Source organism: Eschrichtius robustus, chromosome 10 (assembly GCF_028021215.1).
Source record: "Eschrichtius robustus isolate mEscRob2 chromosome 10, mEscRob2.pri, whole genome shotgun sequence".
Lineage (NCBI taxonomy): Eukaryota > Metazoa > Chordata > Mammalia > Artiodactyla > Eschrichtiidae > Eschrichtius > Eschrichtius robustus.
The window spans coordinates 94361823-94389326 of NC_090833.1; the positions used below are offsets into that span (position 1 = coordinate 94361823).

The following is a 27504-nucleotide window of genomic DNA, read 5'->3' on the forward strand; positions in this document are numbered from 1 at the left end:
TTTAACTTCAACCAACCTCTGAATTTGAAGATTATATAAAATATTTGTCAGCCAAACATCTTGCCAGCCACTAATAATGTTACTCAAAACATACGAGAGTTTTTTTTTTAATGTGAACACATACCTAAATAGGGAAAGTAAGCATAAATCAATTTATGTTTTATACTTATGAAAATGAATTTTAAGGTTTCAAAAAGTAAGATAACTGATCCATGTTCTTAAGGATAAAGTTTATACAATTATAGGATGTGGAAGTAATAGTTACAAAAGCCAACATTTATTGGACATTTACTCTGTGGTAAGCATACAAATTGTCTCATTTAATCCTTATAATAATCTGGAAGGTAAATACTATTAATATCCTCATTGTACAGATGATAGAAAGCAAGGTTTTAAAAGATTAAGTAATTTATGCAAGGGCACAGAGGTAGGACTAGACAAATTTGGTAGTCTGACTCCAGAACCTTAGTCCTCTATACTGTCTTAAGATGAAAATAAATTTATTCTCAGAACCCCAGACACTGGCACCAAAGCATTTAAAATGTTAAAAGCAAGCACATTTAAAAGAAATAAAAACAGTACATAGCAAAAGTATATATGGAATGCAATGCTATAAATTAAATTACAATGAGTGATTAAAATTACTACTCCTAATCTTGTGTACCTACAGTGGATTATAGAAGGAAATTTGAATATTTGTGGTGTTAGAATTTAACGTGGCTTTAAATGGTTAAATAACATAATCCTGGCTTCATCTCTAAGTTTGTGTATGAGTAAGTGGCTTAACTTGCCAAAGTCTGTTTTTTAAAAATTAAACATACTTATCAAAATACCAAGAGCATTTTACTTATGTGTATATCATACTGGCCTATATTTGAGGTGAAGTTATAAGAAATGGAAAAATTCAACTTGCCTTTGCGGGGACAGAGAGTATGGAGGCTTCTTGGAACCTACATGGGTGCAGGCTCCATCTGCTCTGCACCTGCTGTCTGGGCCTGCTCCTCTACAGAGGTTTCTCCAGAAAAAAGAACAGACAGGAGGATTGGAGGTAAGTAAAAACGCCACTTCCAAACTTCAAAGAGTTCTGAGTTTTTAAATGCTTCATTCTGTAAGACATTAATCTGTTTTAAAAAACATTTTATCGAAGCATAATATACTTATAATATTAACCTCATTTAAAAAGCAATTACTGCTGAGCTCTGGGACAGAAGTCATGAAAGGATCTCCTTCCAGAAGATGCTACTACAGCAAGGATTTAAATCATTTTCCTTAGGAGGGGTTGCACAGCCTCAGGAAAGTGAGAGTTAGGGAAGATAGGCATTCCACAGTTGGAACTAAATAGAAAGGAGGCATTTCACATGCTGTAACAGATCTACTGTTTTTAAAGTCTCTTCGGTGATTATCTGACACTAAGGCTACTTGTATACTACATTATAGATTGTCATTTCAGTGTCTGGGCCATGAAATCTGTTACTGGTGTGAAAATGAAAAAGGGGAGCCTGAGGCTCCTTCAGACAGTGAAACCACTTTGAGTGGGTTGAGTCAGATCTGCCTGTAGGGAACCGTGCTACCTAAAAGGGAGCTCCAGTGAGGGTCCCGGCTCACACCGCCCTATTTCTCCCAGAAAAGCAGTAAACCCAGCGGGCAGTGGGGTCAATCTGCCACCTTTCCAACTTCCTCAGAATTACGACTCCACTCCTTGTGAACAACCAAAAGTCTGGAGAGTTATTTCCCAAGTTAATTAAAGATACCAACGCGATTAAGGTTGAGAGAGCAGGTGATCATTTCTAAAACTCGGTAACTACACTTGGGGACACAGCGCAGAGACTTATTCCTTTCTCCACTGGGGACTGTGGCTTCTGCTCCCTCCTCCCTCCCAGATGCACCCCGACTTCCAGTTCCTGACCAGCCTGCCCACTTTCCCTCTGCAGCCACCCCGGCCAGGGCACTGGTCCCACCTCGGGATGACTGGCCCTCCCGGGACGAGGACGGGACCTCTTTGGGGTGACCAGACCCCAGGGATTAGGGCTTCTCAGGGCACAGGGATGAGAAAGGGCCTCCTCTGCGTGACCGGTCCTTGGGGATGAGACAGGGCCTCCTCGGAATGACTAGACCCGGGGACTAAGATGGGGCTTCCAAAGGGTGACCAACGACGGGACGGGGCCTTCTCGGGGTGACCGGCTTCCGGGATGAGGCCTCTTCAGGGTGACCAGATCCCGAGGACCGAACGCGGACTCTTCGGGGTGACCGGCTCCGAGCGGGTACGGGGAGAGGGCTGCCTGACCGGCTTCCGGGGATAAGGCCGTCTCGGGGTGACCAGATCCTGGAGCCGGGGATGTGGCCTCCTCGGGTGACCAGCTCTGGGAGACCAGGAAGGGGACGAGATGAGGCCACCGCTCTGAGACCTCCCGGGAGCTCGCGCAGGCCCAGCGGCGCCGCTTGGGCCCGGTGCCCCCTTCCCTGGACTGGACCTCGCGGACTCTCCCAGGTCTGTCCTCCACGGTCTCGGACTGGGGTTCAGGATCGGAGTCCTGACCCTCAGTGTACCGACCGCTCAGTGCTGTGTACCGGCAGCTGAGCCGCGGCACCGCCTCTTCCGCCTCTTCCGCCGGCCCACGTAAGTCAGCTGGCATCGCCCCGCCCCTCCGCCGCCGCCCGCCCGCCCGCGCGAGGCCGCCTCAGCCTGGCCTGGGCCTGGAGCGGCGCACGGCGCAGGTCCCTCCCCGCCATGGCCCTGGGAGGCGGCAGCACATGGCGGCAGCAGCGGCCATGAGCGCGCCCGCGGCCCGGCCCGGCCCCCCCTAGAGCCCGCCGCCCCGGCCCCGGCCAGCGCCACGGCCCCGCCGCCCCCGGCCCCGCCGCCCCGCCGCCCCGCGCCCGCCGCCGCCGCCGCCGCCATGGGCGTGCAGGGCTTCCAGGACTACATCGAGAAGCACTGCCCGAGCGCCGTGGTGCCGGTGGAGCTGCAGAAGCTGGCCCGGGGCAGCCTGGTGGGCGGCGGGCGGCAGCGGCCCCCGCACACGCCGCTGCGCCTGCTGGTGGACGCCGACAACTGCCTGCATCGCCTCTACGGCGGCTTCTACACCGACTGGGTGAGCGGCGGCCAGTGGAACCACATGCTCGGCTACCTGGCCGCGCTAGCCAAGGCCTGCTTCGGCGGCAACATCGAGCTCTTCGTCTTCTTCAACGGCGCGCTCGAGAAGGCGCGGCTGCACGAGTGGGTCAAGCGGCAGGGCAACGAGCGCCAGACGGCGCAGCAGATCGTCAGCCATGTCCAGAACAAGGGCACCCCGCCGCCCAAGGTCTGGTTCCTGCCACCCGTCTGCATGGCGCACTGCATCCGCCTGGCGCTCATCCGCTTCCACGTCAAGGTGCGGCCCGCCGGGCGGGCAGGCTGGCCGGGGTCCGCGTGGGCCTGGGGGCTGGGGGCGGGGTTGGAGGCCGGGGCTGGGCTGGGGTCTGCGTGGGCGTGGGGCCGGAGTAGCTGGAATTCAGAGTCAGGGTGGGTCGGGATCTGGAGTCCGAGGTCGGGGTTGGACTGGAGTTTGGGGGACCAGAGAAGGAGCGGGCCAGAGTTCTGGGCCTGAGTCGGGGTCTGGGGTCCGGGCTTGGGCCAGGGTTGGGGTCTGGGGTCCGAGCGGGTCGGGGTCTGGGCTCGGGGCGGGCCGGGGTCTGAAGTTGGAGCTGGGCCGGGTTCGGGGTCTGGGTCCTGGGGACCGCAGGCGCCTCTCCCCTCCTGGTCTGAACTGCTGCAAAATGGACGCGCGGCCTGGAGCCCGGCCGGCGGCTGCGAGTGCCCGGGGTCTGGGGACTTCGGCTGCTCCAGGCCGTTCGAGAACCTTAGGACCAGCGGATAGCTGCAGGCTTGGAGGGTGCAGTGCCACCATCGCTGAGATCCGGAGTATTCCTCCACTCTTTGAAGCAGGTAGATTACTAACTTGAACTTTTATGAGACGCTGGTTTTCCTTTAGCAGGGCTTGAACAGCAACAGGTTTTTTTGGGGAGCAAGTGGGATATATGGCGACAGGAAGGGGTCTCCAGCCACTGAGGGTGGATGGAAGGTCTGCCTACTGCTGTCACCCCGGCTCAGCTGGGGGCAGTGACCTGGGCAAGGCCTGTGGAGTTAGCCTCCTCTTGAGAACGCAGGGCTGGGTCCAGGTTCCCTGGAAGATGACAGTTTTTAGAGAAATTGTCGGATTTTCGTGTGTGTTAGATTTCAAAGAATCATAAAGTTTGACATGCTGAAATTTTGTCAGTTCTGTGACTTAAGAGTCTACGTGAAAAAGTCTTTGGTTCTGTGTATCTGATGTGAAGAGAGTAGTTCAGAGTCAGGGCAAAGAGAATGTGAATCAGAGTTTACAGGATTTATTTCTCTCTGCACAGTGAGGATTCCACCACTTTGGGCTGTGCACTCAGGTAATCAGAGCTTTGACTGTCCGGCATTCTGCTGTGCTTTTGGCAGAGGTCTCCTCCCTGAACCCAGGCCAAGGAGTGCTTGAGGACCTAGCAGCCACGGCCGAGATAACATGCAAATCAATGACCCTTGACTTGAGTTTTGATTGCTTCCTTTTTCATTGTTCTTTGTTTAAAATTTTTAGGGGGGCTGTTTTGGTTTTCTGACTTTTGCCACTCTGCCTTCCAACGTGTTTGTCATTCCTTTATTTCTTCTTGAAACTGTGCTTGTTCCCAAAGTTTGTGAAATTCAAACTTCCTGATTGCTCTTGCCTGTGCTGAGATGGTGGTGGTTAAGCCTAAAGTGATAGCGGAAGTCCCACCCCGATCCTGTTGCAATTGGTGACAGGGTTTCTAAGTCTGCGGGTCGAGGCTGCTGGAAGAGCGGCGATTGGTCTGTGAGTATGGCAGAGACCTAGCCTGCGTCCCTGGGGAAGTTCGGCTGAGAGCCAGGGACTGCTGCTGGCATTTTCTGCCCTGGAGCCTGGGCTCTCTGAGAAGTAAGACAGTGCCGACTCCCAGGTGTGATCCACCTCCAGAAGATGCCCTGAGTGTTAACAGTTTTATCTTGTTCAGAGATGGAAACTGCTACTGGGAAGACAATGAGCTTTCTAGTCAAGTGGCTTTCAAAGGAACACTGTGAATTTTACTTAGGATTAGAGTCAGTGTTTGTACACAGTTGCTGTATCTTTTGAAAGAACTGCTAAATTCTTTTTTAATTGTAAAATTTCTTCATGTTTATCTTTGTGCCCCTGTAAATGTCTCACTTACCTGCTGGGTGCCCAGAATTTTGACCAATGTGTGAGTAAGTGAGTAAGAAACTAGATTTAAGATCATTTCTTCCACTTAGGTTTCTGCACTCAAGATATAATTGAGTCTATAATTATTTTGCTTTAGATAAGCTTTTAACTCCTTATATAGAATCACAATATAGTGTTAATTGTACAGTTTAATGTAGTAATGACTCAATTCCCTGGTGGACACTTAACTGGCAGCCTCACCTTTTTGGAAAATGCCTAAGAAATCTAACTACTAAAAATTTCTCAGCAGCCAAATGAGAGGTCAGGAAGCTTTGGTATAGTGACCCAAAAAGGAAAAAAAAAAGCTTTCTGTTTCCTCATTGAAGAATCAACTTCTCTCCCTTGTAGACTGCCCTCTCCTTTTCAGATGTAATTCTGATAAGCTTAGTTATCTATTTCTAAACTTAGCTTGAGAAAAGGGTGCCGAGGAAAGTCTGCCAGGCAGGCGCACCATTAATAGAAGGAAGTGACACTTCACAAGGGAGAAGATAGAAAAAGCTATAAAAAAACACACATAATTCTGGGGCTTCCTTAGAAAAAAGAAAGCAACCCTATGTACTTCAGTAGCCCGTGAGGGTGGTATGGTTTACTCTCTGAGGATGATTTTGAGCCAGAAAAATTTATGTTCAGCATTCTCTAAGGGAGTGAAGGGAGTGTACTGTTTTTTAAAAATGCCCATTAAATGGTTAAGTGAATTAAAACCATGATGGCATATCACTACATACTTGTTAGAATGGCTAAAATAAATAATTCTGGCAATGCCAAGTGCTGGAGAGAATGCTGAGCAATTGGAATCGTCCCACATGGCTGGTGGGAATGCAAGATGGCACGCCACCCTGAAAAACAGCTCCCTTAGTTTCTTATAAAATGCATTTACCATGTGGTCCAGCAATTGTACTCCTGGGTATTTTCCTAATGAAACTATTATTCACACAAAAACTGAACTTGAATCTTCATAGCAGTTTTATTCATAATAGCCAAAACTGGAAACAACCAAAATATCCTTTAATAGGTGAATAGTTAAGCTATGGTACCGTGCAGTACTACTTAGCAATAAAAAGGGAGAAACTACTGATACATACAACTTGGATGAGTCTTTATAGCTTCATGTTGAGTGAAAGAAGCCAAGCTCAAAAGGTATGGTTCTATTTATATGACATTCTCTTGAAGATAAGGCTGTAGTGATGGGGACCCGATGAGTGGTTGCCTGAGGGTGTGAATATAAAGGGACAGCAGGAGGGAGCTTTTTGGTGTTCTGTAACCTGATGGTAGTGGCGGTAGCATGTTTTAAAATCATAGGACTATACATCAAAAGTAAATAAAAGTTAATTTTACTGTATGATATTTGTATTTTTTTTAAAGGTTAAATAAAAATTGGCAAAGGAATTGATGCAAACATCTCACTATATATAATGTTGGGCACATGAGGCATTTTTCTTATAAAAATCTACCATCGTATTGGTCGTCTCCAGGGTTCTGTAAACTGGCAGAAAGTCTTAATTTCCTGTCAGCTTTAATTAGAGAAATCTTTTTTGGCTTAGAAGAGTATGTCTTTGCTAAAGTAATAATTGCATTTCTTTAACCATTAGAAGTTGGCCCACACATCAGCTAATTTTGTTCAGGTCATTAAACTGCCCGGCCTGAACTTGGCTTCTGTTAGTTACTAGGAGCATTTCCTCTTGTGTGCCTTGAGTCATCATAACCTTTGAAACTTGGTGAGGACTGATGTTGATTTAAAAATCTTGGTGGCATTAAATGCCTGGAGCTTTACTAAATGTTTCTGCCTGAAGACTTGTGGTGTTGGTGTACAGGTTTATAATGAAGTCCTTGAAATCTTATCCTGAATTGGTACTCTGGGGTATTTACTCAGATCTTACATAAAGCAGAGCTCATGTTTTAAGTCACTGGAAGAATGTGAGATTAGGCTGTGGCCTGAGATCTTGGGATGATGATCTCTTTCTTTGTATACTTTGTAGGGTGCCAGTCCCATGCTAGGTCATCTCTCACAGAGCTGTCTCATTTAGCCCTCAGTGTTTTGTTAATATGGGAAGAAACGGGATTGCTGATTGAGCAACGTCTGGGGACAAGTAACCAGTAACTTCAAGAGGGAAGTGGTGTGCTGAAGTCAAAGTTCAGTTTCATTGTGCAAGAATGCTGTGGGGTGTGCCTACCTGCAGTTCACTCTCAGGTCAGATCTGATAGCAAAACGCCTCTGCTGCTTTTCCCAGGTGGCACAGTTTCTATCCAAGAGACACTGAAAACTAGCAATATACTGTTATTCTTAAAGCTCTCTAATTGATCAGGGAATACTTACAATTCAGAATTGACCACATTATAACTCAAACCAGCCATACATTTAAAATACTTATTTTAAAATATTTATTTTCTTCAAGTGTACCAGTTTTGTGACTGGCTTATTTTACTTAGCGTAATGTCTTCAAGGTTCGTCCATATTGTAATGTTGTGTCAGAATTTCCTTCCCTTATAAGGCTGAATAATACTGTATCCTGTGGATGGACCACATTTAGTTTATGGATTCTTGGGTTGCTTCCCCCTTTGGCTGTTGTGACTAATGAATAGTGCTGCTGTGAATATGGGTGTACAAAAATCTGTTGGGAGTCCCTGCTTTCAGTTCTTTGGGGTATGTACCCAGGAGTGGAATTGCTGGATCATTTGGCAATTCTATATTTAATTTCTCGAGGAATCACCATACTATTTTCCACAGCAGCTGCCTATGTATATTTTATATTATATATTATATATCATATGTTATCAAAATAGTTTTAGTTTTTAACATTAATGTGATCACTACATTATTCAGCAATTTGTTTTTTTATAAGTATGTAAAAAATCTTTTGATGTCTATACTTACAGTTCTAATTCTTTTTAATGCCTGCATAGTGTATGATTTATCTATCCCCTACAAATGGTATGCACACACAGACTTGATAGATTGAAGAGTGTGCACATTTTAAATGCCTTACAAGACTATAGAGCCAAAATTGCCAGACCTTCAGATTTTTCAAGAAAGTCAGAAATCCAGATTTTTATTTGAAATTATCCCATTTAAAAAACACCTTTAAGCCAAGGAAAATGGACTCCGGGCTAGATTCAGATCTTGAGCCACCAATTTGTGACTTCAGCACTGATACTTATCAACAATTATCACCCATTTTTTAGGTTTAAAGTTAGACTTACCAAAGCCCATTGCCTCTTCCCTTCAACATTGCATTGTTGAAGCTTTTTTGATTATCAAAGCACTTCCATTTCCTGGAGTTACTGAAACACGACTTTCCATAAATGCCATAATTCTGTGGACCTTCTCTGTTATATACTCTTCTCATTATTACCCATATTACCTCTTTAGAGGTTAATACTATGCCCATATTCTTTCAACATCTGACAGTTTCCAGTTCACCTTTTACTGTTCTCAAAGACTTGAGCAGCTGGTTTTATGTACTTAGAGATTACTTCTCCCATATCCCATTCAACACACAAACTGACTATTCTCCTCTCTAATCTGATCTCAGATTACTCACCTCTAGTGACTATTGTAATTTCACTTTAGCTACCCTAGGGTTTGTTCCCTATAATTAACAGGAAGAATGATACCACCTTTAAGACTTCAAACTGCATGTCCCCCGTAGAGCCTGACTTCTACTGATATACCCTTCATTCTCCTTTCACTTTCCACAATTGTCTCTTCTCCCAGTCTGTTCTGATTTCACTTTTAGCCCTAACTGATTTGAGCCTGATGGTCACCTATTTCAAAGTTACACTTACCACCCTAGACTCATCTTTGGCATTTTTATCATTCCATCCTGCCAGTCCCTGCAACATGACACGTCAGTTCTAGCCCAGCAGTCTCTTACTTACACTTCTGTTCCTCATTTCTAGTATTCCCAACATGTGAACTCACCAAGTTTACCAAAAAGGTCTGGTGGGTTGTGAAACCAAATTATTGGGTGTTTATTAGCATTTAGAAAAATTCACGCGGAATAAAATAGAATAAAAAGTAGAATGCAAGACATGTATTAAGGGTAAATACCATTATATTAAACTGTGTCTTACTGTGGATAGTAGTCAGAATTGCCCCTGGATCTGACCAGGCCCCCATGCCTAGTATCAACAGTGGAACTCATCTTGCACACAATGTCAGAGCAGCCTGCAGGGTCCTCAGGTGAGTCATTCTCCTGGCAACCACTGTCAACAAAACCATTAATCCAAACTCCTTATTCAGGCTTTTACACCCTCCTGCAATCTGAATCCATTCTACCTTCCTTCCGTTTCACAATTCTTCTATTATACTTTTAAAATGCTCCCAACCAGACTGTTCACTGTTTGCCCAAGAAATGTCCATTTCCCAACTCTACTGATGTCTCTCCCTCTGTCTACCCCACTTTCGCTTGTCAGAATTTTGGTTCTACCTCAAAGCCCATCTCAACAGCTTTATTATGGCTACCTTCGTATGTATCTCCCCCACTAACTCTAAGCTACTTGAGGCCAGGGACTAATTTTACTCCTCCTGTATTTCCTATGTTTAGTATAGTCATTCAACTTTTTAATCATAAATTTACTTTGTTCTATTTATATAGGCAAATTTAATTATTTTCTTTCAACACCTGGATCAATGGCCATTAAGTAAGATTTGTTTTCTTACTTTAAATTTCTTATTCTCTCTTCTCTGGTTTCCAGTGATGATTCATTCTCCCTTTAGCAAACATTGAGTGCCTGTTATTGGCCAGGTGTGGAGGAGTGAATATAGCAGAAAAGAATGGAATCCTTTAAGGAGTTTACTCTAGTGGAAGCGGGGGGCTCGTTTACATCATTTTCCCATGTCACGTTTGGAACTTTCTTTGATGCCATAGGACAATCTGTTTAGTCAGTGAAGAGCAGTAAGTGATTCTCAACAGGGGCTAGAGGGCTGGTGATTTTGGCAAGGTCTAGAGACATTTTTGATTGTCACAGATGAGGGCATACTGGCTGCAGGCATCTAGAGGCAGGGGCCAGGGTTGCTGCTAAACATTCTACAATGCCCAGGACAGCCCCACAGTAAAGAATTATCCATTCCCAAATATCACCAGTGCCAAGGCTAGGAAATCCTTGTGTGAACAAGTCAAAGAATTCTAAGCTTTGGGCCTTAGTAAAGCCATATAAATGTTTGAAATAGAGATTTCTAAGTATACCAGGGAGAGAAGTAAAAAAAAAAAGAATACAGCTTAGTTTTCTAAATAAGATACGTACATACACACACCTTCTCTCATATATTTCTAGACCCACATTGCTCTTCATTTCGTTTTATACAATTAGAATTTATACAATGGAAAGAAATTAATTAAAACATACTACACATTCCAGCCTTAGTAAGAAATTGACCATAGGAATAAATAGCATGTAATATGAAGAGGAGTTCCTTTTTTTTTTAATTGGGATATAGTGGACATACAGCATTATATTAGCTTCAGCTGTACAGCATAATGATTCAATATATGTATATACTGTGAAATGATCACCACATTAAGTCTAGTTAACATCCATCACCATACATAGTTATACTTTTTTTCTTATGAGAATTTTTAAGCTCTCTCTTAGCAACTTTCAAATATACAATACAGTGTTAACTATACTCTCCATGCTGTACATTACATCCACATGACTTATTTATTTTATACAGATGACCCTTGAACAACACGTGTTTGAGCAGTGTGGGTCCACTTATATGTGGATTTTTTTCAATAGTAAATATTGCAATCTGTGGCTGGTTGAGTCCATGGATGCAGAACCGTGGATGGAGGACTAACTATAAAGTTATACGCAGATTTTTGACTGCGTGGAGGGTTGGTAAACACCTCCCTCCCCATTGTTCAGGGGTCAACTGTAACTGGAAGTTTGTACATTTAGACTTCCTTCACCCATTTTCTCCACCCCCACCCTAAAGAAGCGATACTTTAGAATTTGAAAAATTAGATTTATTTTCCAATGGGTTTATAGACAAAGTTTTGTAAATAGAACAGTTAGATGTAAATGAATCAGAGTTCAGATAGAAATATTCTAAAATTCTCCAAATGTCTCTATATAGCTGGAATTGTTTATTTTTTACTTATGTTTATGTTTTCTCTAGCAAGTAAGTCCTATGATGGATGACCACCTCTTAGAACATTATGTTATCCATCTCTTAGAACACTGGCATGTAGTAGGTGTTCAAAATATATTTGAGAAATGGACAAATAAATCAATTCCAGACTCACCAGTTAGTCACCTTGTGCAAGGCAGTGATGGCAGAAAGATGGTAGAAAGTTTGTGTGCAAACCCAGAGTCTAGTCAGTTCCACAGATAAGTAGTCTCAGCTTGGCCACCTGGCACAGAGGCTTTATCTTTGAGTAAGCCCTTTATGCTTGTTAATTTAGGAGCTGTGTTGAAGACATCAAAGGGGTGACTGCTTAGGGAAATGGGCTGCATTTAGCCATCTTTTTTTTCTCCCTTGTTATACGTGGCTCTATCAAACATTGTTTCTCGGCATTTTAGGGCCAGTATAGAGTTGAACTTGGCACACTGATTTATCTGCAAAGGTGATGGTAAATCTACAGTAATTAAGGATCTGTGATCTAGAAATGTGATTCTTTTTTACCCTGGTTACTTGGTATTTCCCGCTTGTCTCTAGAATAAATTTATTTCTTTGGAAAAACTGAAGCTACCCTGTTGGTATTTTGCCAATTAGTGTAGGAAAATATACTGGAAGGAGTATTACTGGAGGGTTGAGTTTTCATAGGTCTGGAGTGTATTGTTCATCTTCATGAGCAGGAGTGCCAGCCAGTCCAGACTGGGAGGGCCTCCCTGGACTGCTTGGATGAGCACAGGCACCATGGTTTTTCAATCTCCTGTACCTATGTGAGCCATTAAAGATGTCAGTAAAGAGTTTGCACGTGTCACCATTTTGAAATAAGTTGCATCAATCTGAGATTCATTTTTCTAAATTCCAAAAGTTAAATTTTGATGTATTTTGGAACTGGATTTTTAAGAAGAATACTATTGCTAGGAGTTAGCTGAATCATTAGGAGATTAATATAGTAGGCTGAATAGACACTGAATACAAATAATGTTGGTGTTTCAACGCTCCTTTTTTTTTAAATTAATTTTTATTGGAGTATAGTTGCTTTACAATGTTGTGTTAGCCTCCACTGCACAACAAAATGAATCAGCCAAACACATACAGATATCCCCTCCCTTTTGGACTTCCCTCCCATTTAGGTTACCACTGTGCAGTAGGTGAGTTCCCTGTGCTATATAGCATGTTCCTATCAGTTGTCCATTTTATCCATAGTATCAATAATGTGTATGTGTCAGTCCCAGTCTCCCAGTTCCTCCCACCCCACCCCTTTCCCCCTTGGTTCAACATTCCTTTTATTATTTTATTTTAAAAATGTCTGAAGTTTAACTTGCATTTCTTTTAGGACATTAACTCTCTTATTTAATTTTTTAACAGAGAAAGGAAACAGTTTTATTATTGAATAAGCATTGAAACAGATTGCAGTTGCATCACAGGCAACCTGCTAAAGAGATTGCAAAGAAGAAATCTCACCCTTTTATGTAGGCTGGCAGATATAATACATTACATATATGCTAATGTCATTATCCAAAGGAAAAATGAAACTTCTCTTTTGACAAGGAGGAAGTTATATCTTGGAGCTAAGTGCCTAGGATTTCTGAGAAAACAGGGAGACGGGGTGCCACCCTCTTATTATTATTATAATTTTTATCTTTATTTTTGTAATTGTAAACTATATATAACAAAAGTTTTACCATTTTAACCATTTCTTATTTTTATTTTTGTATTAATTTATTTTATTTTTGGCTGCATTGGGTCTTCATTGCTGCACATGGGCTTTCTCTAGTTGCGGCTATCGGGGGCTGCTCTTCGTTGCATTGCGCAGGCTTCTCACTGTGGTGGCTTCTCTTGTTGCAGAGCACGGGCTCTAGGTGCGCAGGCTTCAGTAGTTGTGGCGGGCGGGCATAGCAGTTGTGGCTTGCAGGCTCTAGAGCACAGGCTCAGTAGTTGTGCACGGACTTAGTTGCTCCGCAGCTAAGCATGTGGGATCTTCCCGGGCCAGGGCTCGAACCCGTGTCCCCTGCATTGGCAGGCGGATTCTTGACCACTGCGCCACCAGGGAAGCCCGCCCATTTTAACCATTTTTAAGTGGAATTAAGTTCAGTGGAATTAAGTACAATCTTCCCTCAGGTATATGTAGGGGACTGATTCCAGGAGCCCCCTCAGATACCAAAATCCAAGGATGCTCAAGTCCCTGATGTAAAATGGTGTAGTACAGTGAGTCCAGTCGGCCCTCCATATCAGCGGATGCGAAACCGCATTCACACTGCTATGCAGCCATCACTACCATCAATCTCCAGAACTTTCTCATCTTCCCAAAGTGAAGCTGTCCTCATTGAGCACTAACTCCCCATTCCTCTCTGCTAGCCTGTGGCAGCCACCATTTTACTTTCTTGTCTCTATGAATCTGACTGCTTAAGGCACCTCGTATGAATGGAATCACACAGAATTTATCTTTTTGTAACTGGTTTATTTCACAGAGCATAATGTCCTTGAGGTTCATCCGTGTTGTAGCATGTGTCAGAATTTCCTTCCTTTTCGAGGCTGCATAATAATCTTTTGTGTGGATAGAACACATTTTGCTTATCTGTTCATCTGTCAGTGGACTCTTAGGTTGCTTCTACCTTTTGGCTATTGTGAATAATATTGCTATGAAAATGGGGGTGCAAATATCTGTCTGAATCCTTGCGTTCAGTTCTTTTGAGTATATGCCCAGAAATGGAATTGCAGGATCATATGGTGATTTTATATTTTGAGAACTGTTATACCATTTTCCACAGCAACTGCACCATTTTACATTCCTACCAGCAATACGTGAGGGTTCCAATTTTTCCACATCCTCGCCAACACTTGCTTATTTCTGTTTTTTTTTTTTAGTAGCCATCTTAATTGGTGTGAAGTGGTATCTCATGGTTTTGATTTACATTTCCCTATGATTAATGAAGTTGAGAATCTTTTCATGTGCCACTCCCTTATTTTAAAAGAAATTGTTTTTCCTTGCTTTTAAGACTACTGCGACCAATTCTTATAGAATAACCAAGAGCTATATAAGGTAAGACATTTATTCAGCCATGATTACAGATTTCCTGAGGAGGAGAGATTTACTTTTAGAGACATTGCTAATGTATGTCATGACACTAAAATTGCTCTTTTAAAGTAAACAACAACAATAAAAATCTTCTACCAAGTTAGCGTTGACTTTCATGTTCTCACTCTTCAGCTTGACTTGAGTAGGGAGTAAGTAGCCTGAGTGAGTTTTACCCGCCTCACACATAGTGTCTAGAATTCTGCTGGATAAAGGTCAGAGCCTGATTTTTTTTTTTTTTTAACAAAAGAATTTAGATTGACTTATCCTCTTACGTTCAGGTTAACTTACATCTTTTAAGGCTGGTAGCTGGTTGAAGGACGTGTCACATTATTCCCTGAGCTTCTGTAAAATTATTCTAAAGAAAAACCACATATGATATTTTTATCTGTGTGTCAGAAAATCTTTTTATGACAACTCATAGTGTTTCAGGTCCTGCATGCAAAGTATGAAGAAGCAGATCCTTTCTCACATAGCTTACTTAAAAATAAATAGTACCTGACATTTATCAAGTGCTTATTATTTATGAATGATTCTGAGCTGTTTACATGTAGTAACTCATCTAATCATCACAGCTACCCTATGAGGTAGGAGAGTACTATTATTTTTGCAGATGAAGAAATGGAAGTACAGAAAGTATTAAAGTAGGCAGTGGAGTTCACCTGGTGCCAGAGACACAAAACCTCACTGTACAAGTGCTTCTTCACTGGAGATTAGGAGTAAGTAACGGTGTTACATTTTCATTCTTGTGGGACTTTCCGCATAGCTGCTTTCAGCATTAATAAATAATTACATTCACAAAGTAAGCTTGAGAATTTTTTAGTCATTATTCTTTGTAAAAAATACTGAATTTTGATGTATCTGCCTTTTTAATGATGAAACTTAAAACTATTGAGATAAAAAGATTTAACTAGGATTCTGTGGCAAATATATAGTTGTATAAAATTATCCCTAGCTAAATACAAAATACTTCATTGGGACCAAAAATGGGGCATTTTGCCAGCTACTGAAGATCTTCAACACTGATTGCATACACCATGTTTCTTGGTGACGGATGGGTGGAGAGGTGAGGCGAGGTGTTTGGTGGTTCCCAGCCTGGTTGTGGCTACCAAAGCACGTATCAAGTGGGCTTCCCTCGTGGCGCAGTGGTTAAGAGTCTGCCTGCCATTCAAGGGACACAGGTTCGAGCCCTGGCCCGGGAAGATCCCACATGCCGCGGAGCAACTAAGCCCGTGCACCACAACTACTGAGCCTGAGCTCTAGAGCCCGCAAGCCACAACAACTGAGCCCACGTGCCACAACTACTGAAGCCTGCACGCCTAGAGCCTGTGCTCCGCAAAAAGAGAAGTCACAGCAATGAGAAGCCCGTGCACCGCAACAAAGAGTAGCCCCTGCTCACCTCAACTAGAGAAAGCCCGCGCACAGCAACGAAGACTCAACACAGCCAAAAATAAAAAAATAAAATAAATAAATTTATATATAAAAAAAAATAGTAAACGACGAATGCTCTGTGCACTGTACACAGGAGCTCTATGGTTTCACTCCCTTGATCTGAAGTCGCATTTTGATGCAGTGGTGATGGCAGCCATGGCAAAAATCAGTCAAGGCCTGGTGCCTTTAAGGTGGTAGGCGGTCTGGTTACTAGCCTGGGGTTTTCTGTGAGGAGGCTATGCATAATTCCAAGTCTGGCTCACTCTCATAGGAGGCCTTAACCCTTTCTTTATCACCTGTGAGTAGGTAGGTCTCAGCTTAATTTTTTAGCTTGCTTTATACTCTTAGGGAGTTCAAATTGAAATAATCTTCCCAACATTGTATTTCATAGTTTTTACTCATTTCTAAAATAAGAATTAAGAACTAGACATACCATTTTCATTAAGCATAATGTGCCCAGTCTGAGCCAGGAGCTGGAAGGCCAGGGAATTGGAGAAACAGAACACGGGGAATAGGGTGAGTAGAAGAGATGGGAAACAGGAGTGAAAGGCATTCAGACCGGAAGAAAGACACACTCAAAGGAGAAAGAACAGCGATACCCTGTTAGACCCTGATTCCTAGAAGCTTAACCTCTGGGATTTAATTTTTATTTTTAATTAAATAACTACCTCTCAGGTTCTGTTTTGATGCAATCCAGGTGTTTTCCTATCCCCACCCAAACCTTGCATCAAGTCTCCTTTGCACCGCATCCAATTCTCTGCCCCTGACTCTTTACCAGGCTCTTTGACATAAGTCTTGAGGAATTGTTCAGTGGGCCTCTTACAAGTATTCTTGGTTGTTGGACTTTATTCTTTCATTCATAGGTTTATGCCGTCTGTGGTGGGCTTTCCTACTTCCCTTAGTTGGACTGTCTGGGGAGAGTTGTGTTTTCACATGATAGACTCTCGGAGACTTTGCCTGTCAGGCCTTTCAGTGCTTTGTTCACATGATGAAATAGCTTAAAACAGTCTCTCAGTTAGTGTCTTGTAGACCAGGGGTCCCCAACCCCTGGGGTACGGACTGGTACCGGTCCATGGCCTGTTAGGAGCCAGGCCGCACAGCAGGAGGTGAGCAGCGGAGGAGTGAGCAGAAGCTTCATCTGTATTTACAGCTGCTCTCCATGGCTCGCATTACTGCCTGAGCTCTGCCTCCTGTGAGATCACCTGCGGCATTAGATTTTTATAGGAGTGCGAACCCTACTGTGAACTGCACATGTGAGGGATGTAGGTTGTGCGCTCCTTATGAGAATCTAATGCCTGATGATCTGAGGTGGAGCTGAGGCAGTGACGCTAGCACTGGGGAGTGGCTGCAAATACAGATTATCATTAGCAGAGAGGTTTGACTGCACAGAGACCATAAAAAATCAATTGCTTGCAGACTCATATCAAAACTCTATCAGTAAAGGAAGCTCAGGGCTCCCACTGATTCTGCATTATGGTGAGTTGTATAATTATTTCATTATATATTACAATGTAATAATAATAGAAATCAAGTGCACAATAAATGTAATGCAGTTGAATCATTCCGAAACCATTCCTTCCCCCCCACCCGCCGCCTCCAATCCGTGGAAAAATTGTCTTTCAGGAAACTGGTCCCTGGTGCCAAAAAGGTTGGGGACCGCTGTTGTAGACTATTGTGTTTTTTTTTTTTTTTTTCTTTTTAAAATAAACTTCTTACTTGGGAATAATTTGGGGTTTATAGAAAAGTTGCAAAAATGGTACAGAGAGTTCCTGAATATCCTTCACTCAGCTTTCATGCGTCTTAGCATCCTATGAGCTAGTACAACTGTTACAACTAAGAAATTAGCATTGGTACAGTACCATTAACTGCATTATGTATTTCATTCAGATTTTTTCCATTTTCCACCTGTATCCTTTTTGGGTTCCCTGTTGCCTTTAGGCGTCTTGTCTACTTAGTGATCTCTGATCTGGGACAGCTTCTCAGCCTCTGCTTGTCTCTGTGGTGACTCGACACTTTTGGAGAACTGATCAGGCATTTTGTAGGTTGGCCTCCAATTTGGGCTGTCTGATATTTTCTTGTGATTTGAGGAGAACGCTCCAGAGGTGCAGTGCCCTTCTTCCGTATATCTACTGGGCGTCTGCTCAGTGTCATGCCTTTTAGTGGAGAATGGTGTTTAGAAACCATATCGGGGTACAGATGTTCTTTCTCCGGGGGTGTTGCTGCTTCTAGGTTTTCTGCTGACTCCTGGGAGATGTATGTGTGTGTTTATAGACTAATCCACGTGCACACACTTACCGCTAATGATTTCTGTGCCTGTCTGTCTGTGTTGTCATCTACTTGTGGGTTCTTACGGACATCTCCATGGCTAACCCAACACCACAGGGTCATGCTAGCCTCCTCCCTTTGCACATTTGTAAGCTCGTTCTCTGATAGGGAGACACTGAGGTCATCTACCATCCATTTATCCCAACCTTAACAGATGTGAAAGTGATTTCAGAGTTGTTCATTGGCACCCCTGTGACAGACAGTTTATAATACAATTCGATACATTTGTCAGTTTGCATTCTGACCTAGCATCCCTGACTGCTGGCTGATTTTTTTTTTAAGTTGTGTATATTAAAGTTTATTCTTTGTATGATATGTACAATGATGTGAGCTTGTACAAATGCATAGAGTCATGTATCCATCACCCAGACTCTTTCATTTAGGTGTTTTGTGGGGTTTTTATTTCCCTAACTGAGTAACTGCTACACCACACTTCCATTGTTCACTTGTTGGAAAGGATTGCATCTCTGTTACCTTGTGGTTTTTAATGCCATGTAACCTTCCTCAGATAAAGGCAAAATGGATTTTAACCAGTGGGGAAGAATACTAGAATTTCAGAAGTTGAAAGAACCTTAAAGATTCATTAATTTTACATTCCTAGCTAGGCAGGTTGGACATCAAGCCAGAACTCGTACCTGTACATTTTGGTTCTCCTCCCCATCCATATCACTCAGGGTACCTGAGGTAGGAAAGGTGAGCACGACAAGGGGCACAGATTGCTCCACCTTGCTTTATTATTATTATTATTCTTTATTGAAGTATAGTTGATTGAACTAACACAATGTTTTGTTAGTTTCTGGTGTACAGCAAAGTGATTCAGTTATACACCTTGCTTTAGATTTGAAGTCTGTGCTTACTTAAGGGCAGGGTTCCTTTATCTTCTGTTTTAGGAGATTAATTCTAGCAGACAGTTATTTGTTTAATGTTAGGTGTGCTTTGGGGGAGGATTAAGATATTATTAACATTTGCAAATTAGTCTTGTAGTGAATTATTAATAGTTCATTCACTTTGCTTATTAATGCCAGGCTGAAACCAAGTGTTCTGAATGAACGAAGAATTGTGTTTGGGGAAGGGTCAGTGGAAGGAGGTGACTGTGGAAAGCGCTACATTCCACTCTCCAGAGATAGATGAAACTGCTCTATAAGGCTCTACTGGCTGTTGGTTTCTACTGTTTAGAGTTTATAGTAATCTTTATAGATAATTTAAAGACTGTTTGGGGCCCCTGAACTGGGACCCCCCAGAGTTTTTCATTTCATAAATAGTCTTTACTGTGTGCCAGGCACCAAGCTAGACCCTTGATATGTAGATGAGCAAATTGCGTGCCTTGTCTGGCAGGAGATGGATGTGAAAGGAGGAGTATTTGCCCCCAGTGCGGTGGCATAGAGGTGGCCAGTGTGGGCGTGGCTTATATGAGGGCCGTTTCAACTTTTTATTAGATTTTTTTCCTTTAAAAAAGTTTTTTTTCTACCATAATTCAAAAAGAGTCATGTACCACAATGTTCATTGCAGCTCTATTTACAATAGCCAGGACATGGAAGCAACCTAAGTGTCCATCGACAGATGAATGGATAAAGAAGATGTGGCACATATATACAATGGAATATTACTCAGCCATAAAAAGAAACGAAATTGAGTTATTTGTAGTGAGGTGGATGGACCTAGAGACTGTCATACAGAGTGAAGTAAGTCAGAAAGAGAAAAGCAAATACCGTATGCTAACACATATATGGAATCTTAAAAAAAAAAAATGGTTCTGAAGAACCTAATGACAGGACAGGAATAAAGACGCAGACGTAGAGAATGGACTTGAGGACACGGGGAGGGGGAAGGGTAAGCTGGGACGAAGTGAGAGACTGGCATGGACATATATACACTACCAAATGTAAAATAGATAGCTAGTGGGAAGCAGCTGCATAGCACAGGGAGATCAGCTCGGTGCTTTGTGACCACCTAGAGGAGTGGGATAGGGAGGGTGGGAGGGAGACGCAAGAGGGAGGAGATATGGGGATATATGTATATGTATAGCTGATTCACTTTGTTATAAAGCAGAAACTAACACCATTGTAAGGCAATTATACTCCAATAAAGATGTTAAAAAAATAATAAAATAAAATAAAGTTTTTTCTCTTTCTTTTTTTTTTTAAGCATAATTGTGCCACCCTGCACAACTGTGTTAGTATTTGCTTACTCCCTTTCAGTCTTTTCCCACAGGTGCAGTTTTCTGTGGTTGTATGTAGCGGATATTGTATTCTGAAATGGTTTTGTTTAATATTTTGTCCTAAGCTTTTCTCAAGTTTCTCCACAACATTGTGTAGTTGCTGTGTTTACCCAGCTCCTTAATGTTAACTTATTTTTCCCATAGAAGGCTACCCTCACCCTTTTTATGCTCCCAACGTTTTTTATCAGATACGTTGGTTTCTTAGGCTCTATTTCCTGGCGTAAGATTGCTCCAGAGTCAAAGAGTATGAGTGCTTTACAGCTCTGGAAATATATTGCCTGTTGTTTTACAACGCCAACAGCCTTCCTTGAAAACCTGCCAGATTAGATCTGTCCCTGCCTACTCTGACTCCATCACCTACTGCTTTCCCCTGGGTCTCTGGGATGAGGCTGCAGACACCACACTCAGCTCTGAGTCAGTACACCTGCTGTTCCCCTGCTTGAACACCCCACTGAGTAACCACACAGGGCTACCTCCTTCTTTCCCCTCCAAGGGTTGTTGTGAGGGTAATGAGGTAATATGTGTGAGGCATGCAGAGAGTGGGTGCTTAGGGAGGATGAGTCTCTGGACCGCTCTTGTCCTGGAGCTGGGCAGAGCTAGGTTCTGAACTGCTGGCAGCCTCAGTGTCCTGGAAGAATAGGTTAATAAACTCTCTTGCAAAATATAGCTTGTACTGTACTCAACTCATACATTTAATTTTGCCCCATCTCCTCTACAGGATATCTGGCTCTATGAAGCAAGCAGCCATGCTGCCTTTTCTAGAACTCCTCCGAGGGGACTGGAGCGAGGGGGTGGTAACTCACAACCTCTCTTCATTTCAGGGCCTCTTAGGACGATTGTGCAGACTTTAATATTAAAGATGTCTGAAAAACAGGAATTGCTGGTGATTTTTAAATGCCTTAAGACATTGCTGTAAATATAAAGTTCTGTGTAATAAAATGATTTGAGGTAGAGGGCATGGACTTGGAGATTATCATTTCTAGATGAAGCTGGGCTAATTAAAAAAAAATTTAACTGTAGTTTTCTATTTTAGTGAAAGTACTCTATTTTTAGATTGAGATAAAACAGCATCATCCTATTCTAAGACAGAACAGTAAGTTGTTATTGTTTTCTTTGTAACGCAAAATATTTTTATCAAAATACTTATCAAGAGAATGCAAAAAATTATTTTTCCTTTAAATATGCACCTTTAAAAGGACTGCTTTGCCGCTGAGTTTTCATTATAACTAACTTTCTAACAAAATTTGGTGAAAGTCAGTGAGAGATGAGAGTAACTCTACAATGATGTCCATCTAGTAGGTGACCATTGAACACTTGAACTTAATTTTTAATGTATTTTTAATTTTAATTCAATATAGCCACAAATCAGGCAGTGTAGTTCTAGAAATTTATGTTTAAGGGCACTTGTTTTTAACCTTTAGGGCTCTATGGAGAGTTAATTTTCCACAGCTGAATCATTCAATTAAGTTTAAAATTCTGTTTTCTAAAATACCTTTATCCATTGTAGGGGGTAAAAAAAAACCTGCCAAATTTTAGTTGGATAAATGAGTGTGGGTAACAGCAGGAGAGGAATTGTCTTTGACTTTATATATATAATTTTAGGAAAATGTTTTTCAATGCCCTTTGGTATGTTTTTTGGAATAGAGAAATTCCGGGGGCTTTTTGCTTTCCTGTGGGCGTTGCTTCTCTGCCCTCTTTAGTATGTGACAGACACCTGAGATAGATGGGGTTGACCTTTCACAATGGGAGAGCCAGTAGATGTAAAGAAGCTTCAGCTTGTAGTTTTCATCACTAAAAAGGCAGTAAATTTAGACCTAGCCTTCACAGTTGTCCTGAACCTGGTGCCACACCACCAGGCATGGTCCTTTGCACAGAATAAACACGTGACAATTATTTGGGGGTAAACATGTTCATTCTTATTATTACCCATATGCTGAATACTTCAGGGTCTATAGTAACTAGTAGGTCGGTGATGGATAATACTTGGCTTTTTTTTTTTTTTTTTTTTTAATCCTTCTGGTTATTTCACCTATTTGCTTTGATTTACTTTGAAGAAATTATTTTGTTTTCACTGAGTGGCTGGCTTCTCTCTGTCTCCTTCCTTTACACTACTTTATTTTCCTCTTCTGTCTCTTTTTTCCCTGTCTGTCTCTTTTCCTTCAAAATACTGTCACAGGGGCCACCTGGCATTGTGTATTTTTAAGCACGGTGATCTTTGAACCTGATAAGAAATTGAAAGTTAATTTGCAGTCTGGATGGGATCGTAAGTTACTGACCAGGAGATTATTTCCCACTGAAATTTCTTATTTGAGCAATGTGCTGCATACTTTATTATTGTCAGTTTTGACTGTTTGGCTCTCTTGCATATCTTCCATATCTGGAATTTACAGGTTCTGTACAGATATGTCTGTGTATTGAGCACATGCTGCAGTGGTGCCTGGCCTCTGACGAAGTGGTCTTCTCACTTGCACAGGTTGCGCAGAGCATCGAGGATCATCATCAAGAAGTGATCGGTTTCTGCAGAGAAAACGGCTTCCACGGCTTAGTTGCATACGACTCTGATTATGCCCTGTGCAACATCCCCTACTATTTCAGTGCCCATGCCCTAAAACTGAGCCGGAATGGGAAGAGTCTCACCACAAGCCAATATCTGATGCACGAGGTTGCCAAGCAGCTGGACCTGAACCCAAACCGCTTCCCTATCTTTGCTGCTCTGTTAGGTAGGTGGGCAGTGTGAAAATTCATTTTATAAAGGAGTTCTATACTCGAAACATACTGTTGTTGTTTTTTTTAAATTTCAATGCTAGAATGTTTTGGATAGTATCGTACTTAAATTTAAAAGAACCAGGGAATGGGCTGGGCTTCTCCTCAGTAACATTCTTTACTCATTATTTTTTGGTGTCACTGAAAATGTGCTTCATTTGTTCTTAAGTGTTTGTTTGTGTATTGTTCCATCTAGGCCGATAAACTAATTTTGTGAAAAAAAAAATGCCCTTAAAGTTTGGGGAAAATAACATTTAAAAATCACAAATGTTAACACAGTCTCACTTATGAAAATTAAACATTTAAACCTTTGGCACAAATTATGTTTGTTATAGAAGAAAATATGCTGTGAAGTTACCACTGTCATGTTTTCCCCTCATTTTCAGGATTCTCACTACTTTAAAAGGAAAAAAAAAAAAAAATTACGTTACCCTGTTTCCAATGCCTGCATCTTAAGTAAATGTATAAATGTCTTTAAAAACTCCCTTGGAGGAATTCCTTATGCTGAATACCTAGAAAGGATGAAATCTGGTTTCAACTAAGATTTTATATATTAATTTCTTTCTCTTAAAAATAACTTGGCAATAAGTAATATATTTATTTATCACTTTATGTCTGTAGATTATAGTTATTTCTTTCTTTTCTGTCCACTTCCCTTTCTTGTGCTTGGAATGTACACGTTTCTAGCTACTTGAATATCCGGCTCTAGTTTGCTCAGAGTTTGTAAAAATTATGTCCACAGTATAAGTAAATGTGTTCTGAGCAAAGCCCTCCTGTGAGTAAAATCCGTGAATTTCAGTGATGGGATTGAGGGCTGTTTGGGACACACAGGCCCTTTTTGAAAGATATGTGGTCTCCAGAAAAGTGCGATCTTATTGTACTCTCTCAATTTCTATTCTGTAGTGCTTAGCAGTGCTGATCTGATACAACTAGACATTATAGTGAGAGAGCCATAATTTTTCATATATTATTTGGTGATAACATTTCAAATCGTATAACTACAAATCAGTCAAAAAATTTCTGATTTTACAAGTTGTCTTTATTGGGATCTAATCTCAAGTACATGTCTTTAAGTTAGTACTTGGCTATTTTCTGTCCATTTTCTTAGTGAACTCTTGGGACTTGGGATTTGGAGGATTAAAACCTAATTTCTAAATATATGTAGTACTTTCATATTTTCAGACATTAAAATATAAAAGGATATTTCCTCAAATGTTAAAAAGTGATGGAGTGGATGGGCACATTATGAAAGTTTCATATTTACTTAAATGTTACCACAATTGACTTTAAATGAATGGGAAAATTGTATGCTTTTAGAATATGGATGCCTTAACTAATTTGGGAAGGATATTTGTTTATCTTATTTAAGGAAACATTGAATAAATTTCTTGGGAGATAATGCCAACTAATACTTTTCTAGCTAACTTATTTTGTGAAATAGTAAAAGAAATGAAAAACAGTAGTAACATTGTGAATAATTTAGTAATAAGTTAAGGCTTGGAATTTCTTCAGAAAATTTAGGCAAGTTATAGATAAACGCTTAATTGGGTGAGCATTTTTAGTTTAGATTTTGTGTAAAAGTTTCAACGTCCTCAAATGAGAAAGATTATTTTTCCTTTTTTTAATACAAAGTATAATTTCTCCTTTTTGTAATAGAAAGTATAGCTATATAAGATGTTTTGTTTTAGAAAGGTTGAGTGAAATACTCATTTAAGTATTTGACCCAAGTTTTAACAGACTATTCTTTTTTTTTTTTAACATCTTTATTGGAGTATAATTGCTTTACAATGTTGTGTTAGTTTCTGCTTTATAACAAAGTGAATCAGCTATACATATACATATATCCCCATATCTCCTCCCTCTTGCGTCTCCTTCCCACCCTCCCTATCCCACCCCTCTAAGTGGTCATAAAGCACTGAGCTGATCTCCTTGTGCTATGTGGCTGCTTCCCACTAGCTATCTGTTTTACATTTGGTAGTGTATATATGTCCATGCCACTCTCTCAGTTTGTCCCAGCTTACCCTTCCCCCTCCCTGTGTCCTCAAGTCCATTCTCTACATCTGCGTCTTTATTCCTGTCCTGCCCCTAGGTTCTTCACAACCTTTTTTTTTTTTTTAGATTCCATATATATGTGTTAGCATATGGTATTTAACAGACTATTCTTGATGTTGGAGTTGGCTTAATATCTTTTCAGATAGAAGCTTCAAAAACAAATCTCAGATACTTAATACTTCACAGTAAAGTTCTATACATTCCATGAGCTGAGGAAAGCAGTACAAAACTCGGTAACTGGACAGTTAGGACTTACCTTTGCTCTTCTGGACATAATGACAGTTCGGTACATCTGTATCATATATTTGTGTGTTTAGAGTATTATGATTAGCAATGTTGCAAATGAACTCACCTTGTTTTGTTTTCTGTTAGCAGCTGATTAATGAATCTGCTTAGTGTGGAGGTGACTAAATCATAATATAAAAATTACAGAATTATTTAGGAAATTACTGCTTTTAAATTGTATCAAGACCACTAACAAACCAAAGATGTTAGTATATCAGGCATCCAAGCACTACACTGAAGGGAGAATGTTCCCCGCAAAATGTAGTTTCTCAGCTGAATACAGTTCTTATTTGTGACACAGCCCTGGTGATAGTGCATAGAGCTGATTGGCACTTCTTGATGGCACTTGTTGTAGTCTGTGCTTTGTACATCTATTTGTGGGTGGTGCTGGAAATTATGGGAGGAGGGTGTTGATCCATGTCACAGGCAGCAAACATTGTCACTTAACCTTCCTTAGAAATTATAACTATAGATTCTGCCTCTGCTGTTGAACCTACTTCACAGAATGCAGTTTGAACTATAGTCTCTCATAAACACATGAAAACTTGTTTCAAATTGACATTTGGCATCTGGCATTATCAGACTGACCTTAATACTGTGCTGGGGAATTACTTAGGTTTTTATGCAGTTTATTCAGTTTGAATGCTGTTGAGCCTCTACTGGAAATTCACGTTGTACTTGAGGCAGCTGCAAGAAGTCTGCCTGCTGTATGTTGCTTTGTATTAGAAGATGAAGAAATATTCTCAATTTCTGTGTGGAAGTTTTATGTGGTGTATCAAATGAGGTGGTCCTATGAAGTCATATGGCAAAGTCTGAAACTAACAAAGATAATCTACAAATTATAACATGCAATGATATTGAGTTTCCCCTGTGTCACTCATGATGATGGCTTTTATGGTATCCCTGTTTGTATTCCAGGAAATCACATTCTACCTGATGAAGATCTGGCTTCCTTTCATTGGAGTTTACTTGGTCCAGAACATCCACTAGCCTCACTTAAGGTACAGATTCATTTCATTTCCAACATTTGTTGATTTTGCTATTACTTTCATAATATAAATAATGTTTCTTTATTGTAGAAGGAAATATACCACAAAATTAGCAATATTCTGCTTCCCCCTAACTTCAGAATCTGTGTTGCCTTAAAAAACAAACAACCTGTCTTATCTTGTTCCCAGCACCTATATTTTAGGGAAATATATAAATGTCCTTAAAAATTCCCTTAGAGGAATTCTTCATGCCGTATACCTAGATAGGTGGAAATTTTTTAGCTAAAGTTTTTATGTATTAATTTCCTTACCTACAAATATTAATTTTTTTCAGTAGATAATACCATCTTCTGTTACTCAGATCAACATCTTAGCATAGTTTGATAAATTTCATAATTTTCTTACTAATTTTTCAATATTGTAAAAATCTATTTATAGTTTTAATGCTATTTGAATGATGGAGGAGACCCAAGTTCATTAGAGAAGTGGTCCATTTGTACTATTTTGTTAATATTTATTTTATTATTTTTCTCCCCTTCCTGTTTGTGAAAGTAATGGACATCCAAGAAGACTCACTTAACTGATTTTCTAGAGTGGGAAGGTTTCCGGTTTGATGTGAACATAGTAGTGAAATTGGTATGAGCCACTAGGGAACTTGGAGTTGTACTTGTGAGTGGCTTCCTGTGATTTTCCGTATTCCCTTTACTGGGTAAAGTGGCTCTGGTGTTCTCTGCTATTTAGTGTTGTGATCATAACTGCCACTTGTTAGGTGGGGAGCTGGGAAGTCAGGACCTACACTGGCTGGCAGCCTGGGCCTCAGTTCCTCATAGTAATAGGGAGGTTGCATGGAATGGTTTCTGAATGCACTTTTTCCTGTTGTCAGAATTGCCCTCCAAATTGGAGTTTTTGTGTTTTAGCTTATAGTGAGCTTTTGTGATACTTGCAAGTTCAAGCGGCATTCCTTTCCTGCCTCTTTCATCTTGTTTCTTGCTGCCTAG

At 41.2% G+C, this 27504-nt stretch overlaps 1 protein-coding gene across 1 annotated transcript in view; it reads left to right on the forward strand.

Moving 5' to 3' along the window:
* Nucleotides 1-2861: 2861 nt before the first annotated feature.
* FAM120A (family with sequence similarity 120 member A) overlaps nucleotides 2862-27504 on the forward strand; it is a 103197-nt gene continuing 78554 nt past the window's right edge. Inside the window, exons 1-3 of the mRNA XM_068551832.1 lie at nucleotides 2862-3371; nucleotides 22891-23137; nucleotides 26436-26518. Coding sequence (XP_068407933.1) covers nucleotides 2898-3371; nucleotides 22891-23137; nucleotides 26436-26518 — 804 coding nt within the window. The 5' untranslated portion in view covers nucleotides 2862-2897. The remainder of the gene's footprint in view (nucleotides 3372-22890; nucleotides 23138-26435; nucleotides 26519-27504) is intronic.